This window comes from Stylophora pistillata, chromosome 12, assembly GCF_964205215.1.
Source record: "Stylophora pistillata chromosome 12, jaStyPist1.2, whole genome shotgun sequence".
Classification (NCBI taxonomy): Eukaryota; Metazoa; Cnidaria; class Anthozoa; order Scleractinia; family Pocilloporidae; genus Stylophora; species Stylophora pistillata.
Genome location: NC_142530.1, coordinates 10,672,953 through 10,691,734, shown reverse-complemented (window position 1 = coordinate 10,691,734; position 18,782 = coordinate 10,672,953). Strand labels below are relative to the sequence as shown.

The following is an 18,782-nucleotide window of genomic DNA, read 5'->3' as shown; positions in this document are numbered from 1 at the left end:
ATATTTTGAGTCATGTCGCCCGAACTTTTATCGAGTGTTTAAACCTGAAGAAAAGTCACATATTAAGTAAATCGTAGCGAATGAACTCGTAAAATGTTGACTCGTAAACTGTTTTGGTCCGCTAACCTACGAGAGACTCAAATACCGCTGTTCATTTCAGCGTTGTTCGTTGCTGTTACTGACTGTCAGTAAACTTTTCAGTAAAGAAAAGTAATATCTTGAGTAAATTGCTAGGAATAACCTCGTAAAATGTTGACTCGTAAACTGTTTTCGTCCGCTAACCTATGCAAATAAGAAGTTAAAGAAAGACTCAAATATCGCTGTTCATTTCAGTGTTGTTTGTTGCTATGAACTAAACTGATCATTCTACAGCACAGATTCTAGTAATTATAAGCGGAACACTTTCAGTGATCAGAATAGCCCATTTGCGAATTACCCTTGGCCTCATTTTTAAAACGAGTCCTCGTGCTCAACCATTCTTGTGAAAATGAGTTTAATTTGCATGTAAATGGAAACTTATTATCATATGATAGGATTAGCACGAGCACTCGTTTTGAAAATGAGGCCAAGGGTAATTAATAAATGGGCTATTGTTCACACATATCAGAAAAATATATCAAGTTCTCTTAGTTTGATGTCTCGTATAAAAAACAACCTGAAACTTTTACAGCGGGTTTTTGTTGTTTGTTGTTAACCACGCGAACAAAGCGTGTTAATTAGCATCATTCCCCTTAGGATCGATCAGACTTGTTCACAGTCGTTCCTTGTTTCCTCAGCCGGTCCTTGTTTCCTCAGCCGGTCGAATGTATATTTTGATCCGGTTTACCATATAAAGAGAGTAAACTAATAACAGCCACTTCATTCCGACTTGTAAAATGTTTTCGTCCGCTAACCCGCTATACAAATAAGAAGTTAAAGAAAGACTCGCATTTCGCTGTTCATTTCAGCGTTGTTCGTTGCCATCATAGTTAGTATAGAGGCCATGAACTAAACTGATCATTCTACAGGACAGATTCTTGTAATTATAAACGAAACACTTTCAATTATCAGAATTTTTCACACATCAGAAAAATACATCAAGTTTTCTTAGTTTGAATGAACCGCAACGTCATAATCTTGCTTGGGAACCATGTGATAATTCTTGAGCACGTGCTGTATTCAAGATGGCGGTGTTTTCCAATGTTCCAATCGTAACGATGTGAATCTTAGTTCGAGACAGAATGCTTCCGCATTTAAAACAACAACAGTGAGAACCATACTGTAACTGATATTCCTTTTTTTTTTTTTCATTTTCGTGTTTTATTTTTAGGATTACTATCTCCGTAATATCAAACGACAGCGAAACGAACAACCTGAGTGTCACGAGTCAACATTTTACGAGTTTATTCCTTGCCATTTACTTAAGATGTTACTTTTCTTCAAGCTTAAACACTCGATAAAATTTCGGGCTACATGACTATGAATTTCGGGCAACATGACTCTGGTTTCGAGCGACATGACTTCGGGCGAGATTACTTTCGGGCGAGATGACTTTCGGGCGAGATGACTTTCGGGCGACTTGACCGTAAACCTCGGTGAGTACCTCAAAATTGCATGACGATGATCCATTTTCTTATTCCAAGTGTGATGACATACCATTAGCCCTGCCTCAGCTGGAAGGAATTGCAGTAGTAAATATTCCCAGTGTATACGGTGGAGCAAACCTCTGGGGTGAAACGGACAAGAAGAAGGCCAGGCGGTCACGTGCTAAATCAGGAGGAAGGGACAATGAACTGGACTGGGCTGTACAAGGTCAGTTTACTGAGTTGGATTCTAGCTTGAAGAAGCTGTGTCATTTGCAATCTGCGTTCATCGTCTCCATCCTCCACCATTCTTGTCACCTTTTGTGGTAGCCCTTCCGATTTATGTCCTTTTACTAAGAGGTGAATTTTTGCTTCGCTACTCACCTCCTCTGGCTTCTTGCCGCGGTACATTTTGTGATTGCATTTTACCGTCTTTGTTTAATTTGTGTTCAGACATAGGAGACGGGAAGCTGGAAGTCGTTGGACTTGAAAACACTCTGTTTGTCAGTCAGATTATTGTTGGTGTCAGAGCACATGGCCTTAGATTGGCTCAGTGCTCCTCAGTTGTAATAAGGTGGGTTTCCAGTTTCATGAAGGTTCTAATGATGAGTTGCTGTGACTGTTCTCCGCCAATAAGAGGATAGCACAGGGGTTGTAGGAGGCAGAAGAATTTATTTAATCGCTTCCAACGAAAACTAACAGAGTTTTTTCCTCAATTTTTCCCCTTTCCGCCACACCTACTTCCCCATACCGCATAGTGCAACATTGAGATATGGGAGACTTACTGTTCCATGAGTACCAGAAGAGCGCTCTTTCCAGTTCTTGGTTTGTGCGATGGCAGGTTATTGTTCGTTCCATCGACTCCTTCAGGGGCATAATACAACCTGTACAGTCAGGGTTAACGGCTGTACAGAATAAAGTTGTTTGCTATTGAAAGTGTTATGTAGTGTAAGCTTTCTTTTTGTTTTGTCCACCACAGGACCAAAAAGCTGTTCCCAATGCAGATTGATGGAGAGCCATGGATGCAACCACCAGCTGAGGTAAACGAAACATTCTTGGTTAGATTACTGTCTGGTTTGGCAGGTAGTTTGCAACAGTTTTCTCGCAGGTTTGTTTTAAATCAAAACCAAAATTAAACGCTGGTAGTGTGCATTCTGAAGGTCTCTGTTACTTGTATGGGCCGATAGCTATTTAAGATTATAACTCCGTCGGAGGAAACCATCACTCAGGCGCAAAGCTTACGTATTTTTATCCTTTAACCATGGTATTTCCGTAATTTTTTTGTTTGTTTGTTCTTTCCCCATAGCAATTTATTGTATTGAGCGTCGAAAGTAATCCAAAATTTCTTTGGTGTTGCTTCATTTCGTGCTCCTTGATTGGTCCACAAAACTTGCGCCACCATCTCAAGCAATTAGATTCAAAACTAAAACCAATAACGACTTGTTCACTCGGGTTTTCCCGCGCTTTAGGGAGTTTACTTGTTTTTACTCAATTCTCATTGGCTCCTGGTGACGTCTTCCTTACTATGATTGGCTGTTGTGATTACTTCGTGATTCACTGTTATGTTTCTAGTTTGTGACCTTTTTTCTTACTTGTTTAAATCTTTCTCAGATTGTGATCTCACACAAGAATCAGGTTCCTATGCTTCAAGGACCGCCACCCGTCAAAAGCTCTTTCTTCTTTAGAAGAAGAAAAGCACGAGACCCTGAATTGGAGAGTGAGATTTAATTTCCCCTGTTTCTGCTGAGGATATCTAATAAAGCGGAGATGAATCCAATGTTGATAAGGCAAGCTGTACACAAACGCTCAAGCATCGCCTAATGGCGGACCAGCAGTGGTAGTTGATCAGACTGTGTAAGATGTAATTTAATTTGATATTGCCTCAGACGAAAAATGCCGTTCATCGCTGTTTTAGGATCTTATTGATTTCTTATCATTATTTAAGGGTATTATTTTTAGCGCAAACTAGAGTTTGAGGGGAAAAAAGTAGTCGCATTCTCGCGCCTTGCTCATCTGGAATGGTAAGTTAAGCTCTGCGGTTGAAGCGTTAGGTTGCTTTTAGTGGCTGTCATTATTTTGCTTACTGAGAATATCGCAGCCTCTGTTAATTATATGCGTGAAAGCACTTACTAAGTTGACAATAGCTTTTACTTGTATTTAATTGTCAGTGGGTCAATTTGGAAGTTTGAAAGGCCTTGCGCTTAGCTAAATATTAATGCTAAATTAACAAGTGTACAGAAAAAGGCAAACGCTGTTGACCAGCGTATCAGTCCAGCGAGCCGCAGCTCAGCTGAGATGTCAAACTTCGTTGTTATTTATTGCTAGTTTACGTCTACAAAAGATATGTTACGTAGTTAGAATTTAAGAAGAGTGAATGACAAATTTAGAAGGGTCATGGACAAGCCAGCGTTGCTTAACGTTTCCCTTCACGAGATCAAAATATGGGCTCTCGCTGGCTATTTGTAGAGCCTTCAGTCGCTATGCTGTCGGCCCAGAGAATCTCAAGACGAGAAGTGCGTTGTTGATCATGTTGTGGATAGACTAGTTAACTTTGCTGATGTTGTATCATGACCTGTTTTAGCTGAATATTGAATCTGGTGATTTACAATAACTGTCTAATGAGAATATATAAGAACGAAAGAGTATAATAATCCACGATGGTTTTCAATGTTAAAATGTCTATTTAAATACTAATATTATAAGGGAAACTGTTTTTCATATCACTGTGATATTTAGCTGAAAAGGAGCTCATTCCATCATCCGCAAGCGAACGACAAGTGATCCGCGGAATGTGGATTGAGCGCACACTGTCACACACCTCTAAAATGCGATTGGCGTAACTTACGCCGTCTTTGTTACGTTTTTTAAATGTTTTAAACGACATTGGGTATTTGGAAGGTCGTGAAGTAGAGTGGATTAAACAGTGTGGTAAAAGTGGATCAAGTAGTGTGGTAATACCTTTACTGTCGGGTCATTGTCTCCATAGTGCTTTTTGTTCTAACGAATTCCTTGTTGTTGGTCAGAGAGATGACGGACTTGTTGCACTTTGTTTAAGGGTGTTTTTCTTTAATGTCAAAATTCTCGTGAGGGAAAATTGAAATGAAAGGTGAAACAAGTGTGTTACGTGTTTTTTTTTTTTTTTTTTTTTTAATTTACACTGATACGCTGATAAAAACACGCTCTCTGCGGTGAAGATGAAGTTTCCCCCGTTAAGGGTGAGAGAGAGCTACAGAGAGCGCCTGGCTTTGAATCAGAACGTGAGACGAATCTTGACTGTAAAGTGAATCTCTTACAACAACTGATAGAATTGTCGTTTGCGAAAATCAGTGCGATTAAAATGTTTTCTGCAAAAGGAGAATCTTTGCTGCCGTCCTTTTTTTTACATTTTTCTCCATTAGCACACGTTTTCATCGAAAAGAAGTCTAGTTAAGGGAGGAGTTATTTCAAGAATTGAAATAGTGTCTCAGAGTATGGGATATGTGAAATTTGGATCTTCTTGCGGGTGAAACTTACTGAAATATTCTCCAGCGCAAACGGCCAAAAATTTTCCTACATTTCGATTATCCAGTGCAAACATTTTGTTAGCTTATAGGAAAATGAAGAGCTTGTGCCAAGGAGAAAAATATGTAAACAAAGATTCCTCTATGTTATGAAACCTTTGACTGAGCAAATGAAACCCTTGGCATCTCAATTAATTGAAGGTCTGTGGTTAAACTCCTTATTGTAACATGCAGTTAGTTAAACGGTTATCGTATAAGGTAACTGATATTATGGTCTATTAGTCTAAAAGACTCGCTCAGGTTTTTACAGCTTCATTGAGCGCGGATAAATAACTGATTGACTTCATATATTTATTGCTTGTCACAAGTCTTATTTAAGTGTGAGTTTTAGTTGTAAATGGTTGTGATGGTTTGACACCTTGTATATCCAGTGAGGTTAACTTAACTAAATTAAAGCTTGACGATAACGCAATAGGATGTGCGTTTCGTGGATTAATTTTTGTTGTTTGTTTGTTTTTGTGTAAGATTTGTTAAACTGAATATAGGTTACTTGAAGTCTGAGATCACGGATATTATAAGGAACTAGTGAAATGGGAAACTTATTTAATGGTCAGGAAACTGTACCCCTTCACCGGAAAGACCGAGAGGGACCGGTAAGGATATTCGTTTTTTTATATTTCTCGTATGTTTGCGAAAACAATCTCTTTTTCTCCTCCTCGTCTCTTAAATAGAAAGATTTTTGCAAAAAGTTCAAGTAGTGCGTGGTTGGTTACTGATCAACTTATTAACAACTGTTCACCTGAGTGGAGGTGGCCAGTGGCTGGTAAATTATCCACTGCTAGCCACCCAAACTGAGGTGTACACATGATGATAAGTATATACTAAAACAGTGAGATAGCAAAGAATATTCGGAGTTTGCGTAGCCAATCGGAGCGCACCTTACAATCAATCCGCAGTTTTAGTATATACTAATCATTGTTATCCAAGCAACTGCTCAGCGGCAATTGTTGAATTTTTTCCGGTCCGAGGTTGTATAGAATCTGGGTGCGGGGAAGTGGTTTATTTGGTAGGCACCACCGAAACTACTGAAACACGATACTATTATGCACAAAAGGGGCCAAGTTTAAAGGAACATAGCGCCGCTTAAAACCTTAATTTCCAATTCAAAACCTGGAGAGGAACATGCAACAACCCAGGGGGAGACTTGGAAAACTTTAGAGATGTTGGGGCAGCGAATCAGAACCTTAGAAAACTGACCTGAAGAAGCAGCGAGAAATTCCAAGGACGACAAGCCGCGACAACATACGGAAACGTAAGTCTTGCCTTTAACCGATGGAACACCAAGAGGGAAGATAGCGTGAAGGTTGGGGCGAAAGATAAACACCATAAGAACTGCAGGAACGAAGAGAGATGTTCAACAAGATAACATATAAACCTTATGCAAACACGGAAGAACACGCATCCCCTACCACAACCTAACCCTTATAAAGCTGATCCAGGTCATTGGAATCACGTCACGCGCAAAAATGTCTCTTTCCCATTTCCACCCGGCATCAGAGTCATTGAAATCTGCGTTAATTTAATCGCCCAGTTACGCATAACAATGTGTATTCTAGTGTACTGTTTAATAGCTTTAACTGATAATTTTGTTTTACCAAAAATTTTGCTTACAATCACTTAGAAACTAAATCCGGGTGATTAACAATAGTTCTCTATTAGTGTTTTTCTGTGATTTATTAGTGTTTTGTTATTTACTCCGCTTGAATTCAACAGAACAAGAGTTACTTTTTGTTTACTATTAGACACGGCAGAAAAGCTCTTAGATACTTTGGCATTTTTTTTTTCTTGAAATGGTCGGTTGGAGCGCTCCCCCCCCCCCCCAAAAAAATTAATAATAATAACGATAATAAAAATAAACGATTGCGCGGCAAATCCTTCTTAAAAAAAAGGTATTTGGTTGAGCAGACGGATAAGTAGCATAACTCAAAAAGCGAGACCAAGGATTCTCAATTATGTTAGTAACGTTTTGTTCTAGGAGCAACTTTTGATAACCTTTTTTTTAAAAAAAGAATTTTTCTGCGGAGTCTATCACAATTAAGAGTATTTCTTTTTGGTCAACCACTTGCAACATTTAGAAAAGATCCCAGTGGAAACACCTCTTGTCAATGTTGCCATCTGATTGAAGATTGTGTATTAAGGGAGAGATACGCTCCAGGAACTATATGTTCTTACTATATTCTGCGCTTTTCGCGCGCGTTGATTGGCTGGTTTGGAAGTGAAAGCAAGTTCTATTCACCTCCGAGCAGCCGAAGAGATAAAACCGCGCGTCAACAAATTCATTTTTTGGTTTCTCTCTGGTATATACTTGAACAATCATCGCTGCCATCAAAGTGTATTTTAGAAGTTTTGACCCTGTGCATATTTTGAGATTCCAAAGACCGAACACTTCAAGAAATGGTTTTTCACATGGCCAGATTGGCGCTCTTTCTGAACAACTCGGAGGTACATAATACCATTCTAGACTGAACTTTTCAGTACGTGAATCACGCGTTGTGGTTTTTTACGAGTGCAGCCAGGCTAATAAGTTTTAAAATGGCCTCGTCCGTGTCAACATTTAAAGATAATTTTTTAAAGTTTAGAGTTTAATTCTTTAATTTCGAAACGCGGCTCATTTTCACAACCACTTTTCTCTTGCGAAGATAAAAATATTTTGGTTTCTGGAGCATGCCTCTCCTTTGATTGAGGAAGTTAGAACTCAGACCGTCGATAATATCATTTAGGTCGGAAATTTTCACCAATTTTTGGCCCCGTTAAAGTGTCTATACGGCCAACAGGGTTTTTATAGTTTGGTATGTATTTAACATGTAAAAAGGTATTCTTAAATAAAATTGGATTCTAACGAGTCTTCGCCCTGAAATCGAGCTTTAAACTTCCCGCTTTTGCCACGCCCATTGAAGGTGACCATGAGTCGGGGCAAAAAAAGAGATTGGGTTCAGAATGGGTCGTGACGTCAAATCAGGAACGCGCCAAATCCCGCCAGTGGTTCATTTCACTGTTTATTTCAGTAAGGTAAAGAGTTTTCGGCGACATAAATATGCTCGATAGATGTGTTGTAAAAGTACTGCGTTTGTCAAGCAAAGTAACAGCACGATGCTCGAGACGCTCCTGGAGTGACGTCACTCATCACCAGTCCTCCCTTACGCAGTCAACTCTATTAGGCGTGGCCGAAGCGGGAGCTTTAAAGCTCGATTTTAGGGTGAAGAGGCGTTAGGATCAAATTTTTTTTGAGAATACTTTTTTACAGGTTAAAGAGATACCAAAACAATAAAAACACTGTTGGCCGTATAGACACTTTAAATCATCTTAAAACTATAACGTGTTATAAGTAAACGTGTTATAAGTAAATATGCGAAGTAAAGGTTGTCCTTGATTGACCTCAGACAACTGCCGAGAGAATGTTGGCCTCTCAACAGGCCATCTCCTAAGAATGGTTTGGATTAAAATGATCACTAGCCTCACAAGCTGCAAAACAAGAGAAGGAGACAAACACTGCAAATATAAGAGGTAGAATTCCCAACAGAACTGCTTCTACTGAGAGAAAATAATTAACATAAGTCTGATTGACACCTCCAACTTCGCTTCCCACCGAGTAATACGACGCCACACCGACGTTCAGTATTGCTATGACCACCAATGTTGCTAAGGAAACGGCCTCAACGACGTTGGCACTAAAGTGTGCGAAGGGCTTTTGGTATATGTGATGCAACAAGAAAGTTAGGCAAATGATTGTCAGGCACACAGAACGCAAAAACGCATGCTCCAGAAACGGACAAATTAGAATGATGACGAACCGACGGCCAGTAAGAATGCTTTCCCAATAAATTTTACCAACTGATTGGTGGTCTTGAGACTTGGAGAATGGACCACAGAGGACTTCAAGAAGTGATTTCTCTATCGGACTGGGAAAGTGAGTGTCTTCCTCTTCAAAAAGAGTGGTGTTGGTTTTGGAAGTCATTTCTTGACAGTAACACTTTTGTGAGGTTACTTTCCTAACGTGCACGATGAAAATGTAGAGGAGGTACGGGAAGGGGCACAGGCATGTTAGAAGGAACATCTTACCTGTCATTTTCCCTTGGTACAGTCCAAACGAAGAAAAATACAGTGCAAATATAGACGGCAACAAATACAAGGCGATTACTAGTAAAGAAGCACTTTGCCACCACTGATTGCACGTTAATTGTGCGTCGTAATACCAACGAGACACTTTCTGTATTTGTACACAGTGCAGCAGGTTTTTGGCAGTACCAGTTATCGCTGAGTAACAAAGCAAAAACATCTCGAGGACCGCTCCTAGGTAAGGACCACCTGGTGGAAGAGCTGGGTTGCGCCCGCGTAGCTTGTTCAAAACGCTGTGAAGAAGGTAAATCACTGGAATCGAGATAAATACAGTTGTCAAAAAAGCGGGCTGAAAGAGAGTTTTTGAGAGCGGTGTGATACCTGGGAGAGGACAGATCTTCCAGTCATTATTGACAGATATCTGGAAATTCAGTAAGGCTGTGATTGGTGATACAAATCGATCTTTTAAGAGATGACGTACACCATAGGACGAGGCGGTCAAGACTCCAGCAACTTGATAGAAATAAAATAGGCTTTTCAAGAATGCATATTTCGAGTAAGCCTTAGGTTTCTCAACATCGCTCAAGGTGTTGTAGTCATCCTGTTCATGGCTCTGTAGAAACCACCTGAGATTTTTTACTAGTCGTTCAACCAATGGAGGTTTTGTGATGAGATACAAAGCAAACAAGGTTCCAGCTGATATGAGAATGGAGAAAAACCAGCCTTCATTACATTCGCTGACCGGATGACATTGAGTAGTGAACAGACCTTCACTAAAATCCTTTTTACATTGTCCGCAAAGCATCCCGGTCCGGTTTCCTTGACAACCAGAATGCAGATAGTTATCATAGTGAAAACGGCATGTTTGATTGACAGTTTGACAACAGTAACCCTCCGGGCATAGCTTAAAATAAACCTTGTCGCCGATAGGATAGCCCCAAAAGTTTGGTCGTGCAGCGAGAGAAGATGAACAGTTGCCTCCTTTTGGACAAGTATAGCACGTGATGTTGTCCTCAAAAGTAAAGCCTTGGCTGCTGCCACGGTGTATGCTGTATGAAAGCATGAGGCACGGCTCGGTAATAAATGCAAATGAGGTTATCTGCTTTGAGTAACTGTACTTTCCCATTTCTAAGTGTGTGAAATTATCCATTTTTAGCTTGGTGCTCAATGGAGCTTTGATTCGAACGGAATTGTCCAACAATACCTCGCGCGCACCTTCAACAAAAATAAGAGGCACCGGGCCGGCGCTGAAAAGGTCTGAAATAAATGAAGTCTCGTTGATGTAAATGCTTCCAAGGCTTGTTGCTGTCAAAAAACCATTGAATGGCTGTGTTCTTACCATATTAGACTGGTAGAAAGTTGTGTTTTTGATTGTTATTTTGCTCGACTGCATTTGCACTCGGACATGAGAACCATCTGCGGCACCAAAGTTAGTGTTAAAAAAGCTATTTTGAATTATTATCTCGTTTACATCAAATATAGTAAGGGTGCTCTTGGAAAACCCGGAATTATTGCGGAAGTTAGTATTGTTGATGATTACCTGACCATTGTTGGACCCCAAGCGAGAGATCACTGAAATTTTAACCACTCCGGATTTGCAAAAATTATCGACGAATGTACTTTGTTGCAAGAATAGGGAACTCTGACTTTTATGCTTGTAAATGCGAAGAATGGAATCCTTCGTGCTACAAGCATTGTTTACAAACGAAACGTTTTTAAACTTGTACACCGATCCATTTTTGAAATTACCCTTATAAAAGTTGCATCCAAAGTTGATATTGTGACTTATTAGGGTATTCTCGATAAGGACATCCAGAACATTTGAAGATGTCCCAATGAATATTCCACCTCCAGAGTTTCTTTCCATTTTACATGACAACATCAATAAGCGATTCTGAGAAAGATAAACGTCATAAATACTGCTACCACTGTTTTTGACAAACGTCAGGTTTCGCAATATTGCACGAGATTGGAGTGACGGTGACTTGATGATCAGTTGAAAAGTACCAGATTCTAAACCTCCCGAATTGCGCAGAAATTCACAGTTTACGATCTCGACGTCTCGGTAGAGTGTGCCGAGCAGAGCTTGAACAGCTCCAGAATTCATGGTTTCTGCTTGATTATCAGCAAAAATGTTGTTCGCGAACGATAATCTCATCACTTGTGACACGTAAAGAGCTAAGGCCCCCCCTCCACCCTTTTCAGCATACTTTCGGGCCTTTCCGTCATGTTTCCGTAAAGAGTTTGTAAATAGAACACTAGTAGACATATTCACCATAAAGGCAAGCCTGTTTCGAAAAAATTTTGAACTACGTACATCGATAGAAGACTTTTCAATCGTGCTGTAATGGTTTCCCACAACTAAGGCACCACCTGAACTCAATGCTTCGTTCTGGATAAAATGACTGTTTTCTATATCTAGTATCAGTGAAAATATGTCGACGAGAGCGCATGCTCCCCCTTTTCTTGCAATATTTGAATGAAATTTTGAGCCGATCACGGAAGCAGAAGTTTTCTTTGTAAAATTCCTGACAAGGACCGCCCCTCCGTCCCATTGGTATATTTTGTGATCAGAAAACTCTGATTTTGTGATTTTAAGTTCAAGTGAATTTCCATTGTGAATTTTTAGGGCTCTACCAGTATTGCTCTGGAACTGCATCAATTTCAAATCAACATCGGTGTTTGCAAAGCCATGAACGTCCAAAACGCTTCCTTCACCATCTCCAATCACATTCCTCTCAAGCGTTCTTCTCTCCATCTTTAAAGCTATTTTAGCTCCATTCATCCCAGCCACAAATTTAAAGCATGCTCGTCCAGGACAGACATTTTGTGTAACTGTCATGTTGATGAAATTAACTGTGACCCTACTGTTTGACTCTTGTAAGCTTTTGGTGGACAGAGCAAGTAAGGCGCTCCCTACACCCCGCACCTCATTGAAAGCAAACAAGGTATTGGAAATGTATAAATTCATGGAACCTCCATCAATAGAAAAACTGGTAAAGTTGTTTCCTTGAAAAATGCATCCATCGAGTTGAACAGTTTCTATAGAATCTCCAGCGAAACTCGTGGATAGTGCGAGAACAGAAAGGAGCAACTAGATACCTCAACAGAACAGCTGACAAGATGTAGCGAGGTGTTAGTGAAGGTAATATCTTTCAAGGAGACTTCCCGGAAAGGGTTAGGTCTTGAGTTGCACATAAATCGAAAGCCACTGCTCTTGCAAGAAATAAATGCTGTCGTGTTATAGCTTCGCATAGTTAAACCAGGTAGAGGTAGCTTTTTTTCGCTCTCGCATACATAAGGGTCACGTGACGAACCTGCACCATCTATGTTGATGACGTCACCATCCATAGCACGCGCAGTAGCTTGCTGTATGGTTTTACATGGAGAGGATGTGAAAAAACCGCAGTTATCGGAGTTGGTCCCATCGACCTTTGAGACAAACCATTGTCTAGCCTGGACATCTAACAAATAATGATCAGAGAGATTCAGAATTGACGGCGAGAGGTAAGTACAACATAGTGGTTAAACATAGGGCATAGGATTAGAGTTGGGGTTAGCCGTGCACTAATTTCCCACTGCTTGTAACATTCCAAAAAAAATTGGAATGTTTATAGAGATCTTTAAATTGGAAAAAAAGTTGAGGAAAACGAAAACCTGAGATTTCTCGAACACAAAGTTCATTTGAGAAAGTATTTTGAATATATCAACAAAGTTTAAATGGTAAATTGGCCACCGTTACGATTATAAAAGCTGACGTTTCGAGCGTTAGCCCTTCGTCGGAGCGAATAGAGGAATTGTGGGTTGTGTGTGCTTTTAAAGGCAGAAAATGAAGCTACGTTATTGGTGGGAACCATTTTCTGCCTTTAAAAGCACACACAACCCACAATTCCTCTAGTCGCTCCGACGAAGGGCTAACGCTCGAAACGTCAGCTTTTATAATCGTAAAGGTGGCCAATTTACCATTTCAACTTTGTTGATATATTCAAATTATTTCGTTACCCCCACCGACGCAGCCCCAAACAGTTTCTTTAGAAACTATCAACCTTTATTCATTTGAGAAAGTAGCTTGTTTTTAGCTTATTTTTTTTCTTTCGCTGATGATCCTGGCAATCTGATCGAGGAAAGGAGAGGAAAACAGAGTCGCGGTTTTGCTTGTACGTCATTGTTAGTAATCACATGATTTCGAGTGCAATTTGGAATTAATCAGCACTCGTTAATTTGGGTAGCCTTTGAGAAATGTACTCGTGCTGATTTATCCCAAATTGCACTCGAAATCATGTGATTACTTATACTCATAACGAAGAGGGAAAAATTTTTTAATTTTGGTAATTATCCCGGGTAAAATTAATTGAAATTGAAAACGTTTAAAAAAGGCTCAACTTGACAAAAGAAGTATTATAATTTCAGTGATGGCGAATGTTTTTTTTTTTTTAGCAGGGGCTGATCTCCTTGCTTTGGCGTTGTGGCACAGAATAAAATTTCATTCAGCTGATTTGCGCAATTACAATTCACTGACGCTAACTGAACTGGCTTCCTGAGAAATTTCTCAATAGCGTTCGCTTTTGCCCTTAATTGAAAAAATAAATTGCCCATGATATTAAATACGGCAGCTTTTGAAAACGCGCGTGATATTTATCCTTTTATCACATAAGGGGCAAAATTACTGAATTGTGATTGGTCAAGACAGAGGGCATTTTTTTCTTAATTTTTGTAATTGTCCGGGAAAAATTACTTGAAAATGATCGGCTGAAAATCGCTTAGCAACGGCTGCCAAGGTAAAGAAATTTCTGTTTGTTTTGTAACAATGGCGTCCCGTTCTGCGCGAGATCAGTAAGAAAACATTTTCCCCCTTATATTATAAACAAGTAATCACATGGTTCCTCGTAAAATTAAGGATTAATATCACTTGTGTTTTCGGAAGTTGCAGAAATTGCCCTCGTCGCTGCACGACTCGGGCAATTTCAGCAACTTCCGAAAACACAAGTGATATTAATCCTTAATTTCACTCGGCCCAATGCGATTACCTATACAAATTTACTCGGCCCATGCAATTACCTATATTTATTACAATGGCTTGTGTAAATCATAATCTTGCCTTTCTTCCACCGAAAAAACTAAGGTCAAATAAGACACTTTTTCTATATAGGCACAAGGGGATTTATTGCAGCTGATACTCATTGAAATCCTTCGGTTTCTTTTGTGCAATGTATGGCAGAATGATGTCCAAATTCAAGGGACTCGCGAAAGTGTATTTGTAGAAGAACTCAAAACTTAGCTCAACGCTTTACAGCGAACAAATTGTAAACTGCTAACACCTCATGTGTTAACTTTCTGAGTTCATTTTTGTAGGGGATTATTAAATAACAAACGCTTTCTAGGCCACAAATTGAAATACTTTGATCGATCCGTAACCGGGGTCCGAATGGGAAATTCATGACAGCTGGGGCGCGCGAAATTGGCCAATCAGACTCGAGGATTTAGGATTCGGACCGCTGAGATGCTTGAGAAAGAAAGCAAAGATAGCATCCTTATATACTGGAAGACTTTACAAAACTCTAATGATAGTTTTCAAGAGCTTATTTGTTTCTATATATCCTGGATATCTAAAAGAACTTTTTGTTCTTCGTAATTCCAGTTAATTACTGAGAGGAAAGAATATTCTGACTCTACCTATACCAAAAACAACAAAATATGGTCTTGAGTGCATCCGATATCAAGCAGCAAAAACTTGGAATTCGCTCCCGGACAGCACGAGAACAATTACATCATTTAAAGAGTTTAAGATAGCCATAAGGAAAATGAACTTTAAGTAGTAATTTTTTTATTATTGTATTGGTAGTAGTTCTATTTATAATTTGACAGACTTATGTATTTTTCTTTCTCGAAGATATTAGCTCAATAGAGCTACTCTGAAAATTGGAGTTGAAATAAAGTATATGTATGTATGTATGTATGTATGTATGTATGTATGTATGTATGTATGTATGTATGTATGTATGTAGAAAAGAAAATATAATGATGTTGCAGCCAGCTGAGCTTTAGTTTGCCTGGCGTAGCAGGCCACGGCTTTTTTAATTCATGGTTTACTTTTAGTGTTTTTTAAAAAAAGTTTTTTCCAAAGTGACGTTGCTTTAACTCTTGATTAGCTACATGAGGGTTTTGAGTGGTTATAATTCTTTTTTTGATACAAGGAGCTTTTGTACATTGAGCTTTTCGTGTAAATCTCAAACGAAGACATCATGGAAATTGATCAACCTCAACAATCTGGGGTGGCCCACTGTAATCCTGAGATAGCTACACCGTGTTTTGTATACCTCAGGCTTGACCGTCGAATTTCTTACAATTTCTCTTCCATTTGAAGGTTAAAAACTAATGCAAACGAGACTAAATAAAGCTTTTAATTCAAAAGTTCTGCTGTCGGTCAGAATTGGTTATAAAATCAGTTTAGATCGTCGGACAATATTTTGTGGACAGAGCAGAAATTTTAGTTTGTAAAATCTCTCTCTTGACGAGAAAGACAGCGGTTTGTTGGGAAATGTATTCAGCCTCGTCAAGCGTTTCCTCCTCGCTATGACAACTGCACTCCAGGTTCACGTACGCGTGACACATTCTCTGAATGCGTGACAGTCACGATTCCCCAAAAGTCACTCAAAGTAATCTTTGACACTTTTCAGGTTGCAACGACTTGAAGCGATTAACAGCGATTAAAAATTTGATATCTTTCCCTTTTTTCTCGTTGCTGACTCATTTTGCACGACTTTCTTCAAAATTTCTGTTCAGTTGGTCGAGACGAACCTTTATCGCCGAGAACAAGACTGGCCTAACAAGGTCCAATCAAAACAAGCCAGTCTGGTTTGAAGGACTCTGAAAATTTGACGGCCGGTACATTGTTTTGTAAGTTTTGCAACAAGTTAAATCCAAAGAGCAAGAGAATACAGTTCATTTTATAAAAAAGTCTTCTAAAACAATTAATTTGGTGACTTTTGTTTATCTTATTTATGTTAAGCTAGCGATTATGTAATCGGCAGACTTCTTACGTTTGCTGAACTCAGTACAACTGTTCGCTCCGAGAAGATTAGAGACTCGAAGCTTAACAAGAAATCTGTCTTGAGGAGGAACTCAAAGGAGTTTTCGCTGGCATTTTCAAAGTTAAAAGAGCTCGCAAAAAAAGAAATATCATCTATTAAGGAACTCAGAATTTGTCTTTGTCCCACGCTCGTGATAAGACAGCATCTTTCTCTATTTCTTTACCGAGCTCAAAACTTACCACCTTTCTTCTTTTTTTTCAAAGTTATAACTGTTGTCGCTATCTACTTGGAGCGAGTCTCTGATGCTAAAATATCTTGGAAATGAGAAATCATTTTGGCGAATCATTTCCGCCGCTAAATATGCCTTTTAGCAACAACTATCATTACATAAAAATTGACATACCACTGGGATAAAAACTGTAGAGAATGGACAACCAGAGAACTAATGCAGCAAAAGCCATCAGTGGAACCGGGAGGAGAAAACATCGACTGTATAGTGTCGATAAACAAGATTCTCTTAAATAACAAAGTCCACAACCTGTTTAACTAGGACCCAAAGAGGCCCCTAGGCTGCTTTAGCTCAACCTGAAATCCCCTTCAATTGTCACGAGGGAAACAAGGTGCTAGCCATAAGTTGATCATAAGACCCGACCGGCAAAAGAAATGATACAAAGGAAGTGAAACAAGTCAATTATGTGTCGTGAAAGCGAAAGTTGAATTTTCTTACCGAGAATGCATTATGTTGGGTTAAACATATATTTTGAAGAAAAGCCAACTAAAATCACCCGCACGATAAAGAATAGCTTTCATTCGATTCGAGTCACGCGGGGTTAACACAGGAAGCATGTCTCAGTATAAGTTTTCTACGAAAATATTGGGTGTATTGGGAAAAAAAATTCTTTTCATCGACCGCAATTAAGGTTAATAGACACAAGTGAGTAAGCTGCAATTATTTCTTTCTGGAGATAGAGAAAACCGCGCAAAAGGCAACAGAGACAAGTAAGGGCATGATAGTATAGTGACATCAGTTAACTGTTATGAGACACAGGAACACAGTAATTGTTGTAGTTACACCTCGTGACAATCTCGCAATGGGCGCGATCCGTGACGGAAGATTTCTAAAATCAAAGAGTTCTTTCCTAAAACAATCAAAGGGTTATTTGTTCGGTATAGATATAAAAAGGTATTTTGCACTGGAAATGATCTTCATATAAGTTAATAACCAGATGTCATGTATTCCTGTCCACTCACATCACGGAGAGCAAAGGAGCTAAATTTGAATTTTGAATCAGCCCAGCTTATACTTCCGGCGCGATATGATCTTGTCGATAATCAGGTGATACCTGAACAGTAATTGCTTAATGAGTTTGCAGAAACCCTATCCGTTACACGATCGACAAGAGCGCGTGCTTCAACAGCAACTTCCAGTTTTTCTGATTTTATTTCAAACTCAAATAGTTAGTGCTTCACAATCGTTTTTTGATACGACCATCATGAAAAACTTTAATAAGTTTTCTGCTTTTTTGCGTAGGGAAAGAGGAAAATTAATACTACTTTTTTCTAGATAGTCTCTTATGGTTGAAAGTCAAATCAAAGGCTTTGGAAAATCAAAAACGAGAGTTCATTAACACCCAGTGGGATTAGCTCTTCAAAGCGCGGAAGCATTGAAAACTGCGTCGGAGTATTCTGTCCCCTGAACATGAAGAAACTGCAAAAATATTAACCAAACTTGGTTTTACATCTCGGTCAAAGCTTCCATAGTAAGGAAACACGACACGGCTCGAATCATCGTCCCAAACAAATGGCTACTGTCACGGATCAATTGGCCGCTGATACCGGCAGATTAACCAACATGTCCTCCAGGTCCATGTTGCGTTTACGGCGACCAAAATCTAAATTCTAAAGTTCAAGGGCGTGTCGCTCCAAAACGCGGTTAACGAGGTGTTTGGGACTATTTTACTGATCGAAATGACAACCCAAAGTTGACTGTTTGCACGAATCTTTATTCTTGAAAAGCAATCGACTACGAACCACAATCAATGACGAAAATAACGATTATTCTGACAGTCAATCAATCTATCGAACGATCGATCATAAAATATCGGTCCCGCTTGTGCCAGAGGTTGAGAGAAACGAAAGGGCGAAAGTTTACCAAGGCTATTCAAAACTTACGAAGAACCGATTAAAGGGACGCTAAAATTGCCTTTTATATGCGCGTGGTGACGCTGAAAGGTCCGATTACAAAACCAATAGAAATACAGAAAAACAGATAAGCATTGTAACTATGTGGCTATCTAAGATCATTCTGAAATTAGTGAACTAATCAATAATCAATCAAAAAATGAGCCTTCTGGCTAATGTCCTTAACAGTCCAAATTAACTGATAGCAGTAATTGCCAAATGACAACAAATTAACAGATATCGATAATCCCGCCAAGTGGTGTGCTCGGGTTAGACTGGTGCCCATATTGTCGTCAAGGGATTTCGAAAATGGTGGAACCTGGTGATAGTCCCAATGCGGGTGAGGTACTTTACTATTGATAGCAGCCTTTATTTCTGATTATTTCATAATC

The 18,782-nt window shown here is 39.3% G+C and overlaps 1 protein-coding gene and 1 pseudogene across 5 annotated transcripts in view; one reads left to right on the top strand and one right to left on the bottom strand.

The window, feature by feature from the left end:
* LOC111340735 (diacylglycerol kinase beta) overlaps positions 1-5,562 on the top strand; it is a 31,867-nt gene extending 26,305 nt beyond the window's left edge. For all 4 annotated transcript variants that reach the window (XM_022947625.2, XM_022947624.2, XM_088741686.1 and 1 more), the window contains 4 exons: positions 1,623-1,791; positions 2,016-2,136; positions 2,542-2,602; positions 3,174-5,562. In XM_022947625.2, coding sequence (XP_022803360.2) covers positions 1,623-1,791; positions 2,016-2,136; positions 2,542-2,602; positions 3,174-3,290 — 468 coding nt within the window. In that variant the 3' untranslated portion in view covers positions 3,291-5,562. The remainder of the gene's footprint in view (positions 1-1,622; positions 1,792-2,015; positions 2,137-2,541; positions 2,603-3,173) is intronic.
* Positions 4,690-18,298, bottom strand: LOC148718779 (uncharacterized; annotated as a pseudogene). Its single transcript, XR_015994201.1, has 2 exons — positions 16,613-18,298; positions 4,690-12,642 (listed from the first exon to the last, which is right to left on the bottom strand). The product of XR_015994201.1 is annotated as an uncharacterized LOC148718779 (transcript).
* Between the last annotated feature and the right edge of the window lie 484 nt (positions 18,299-18,782).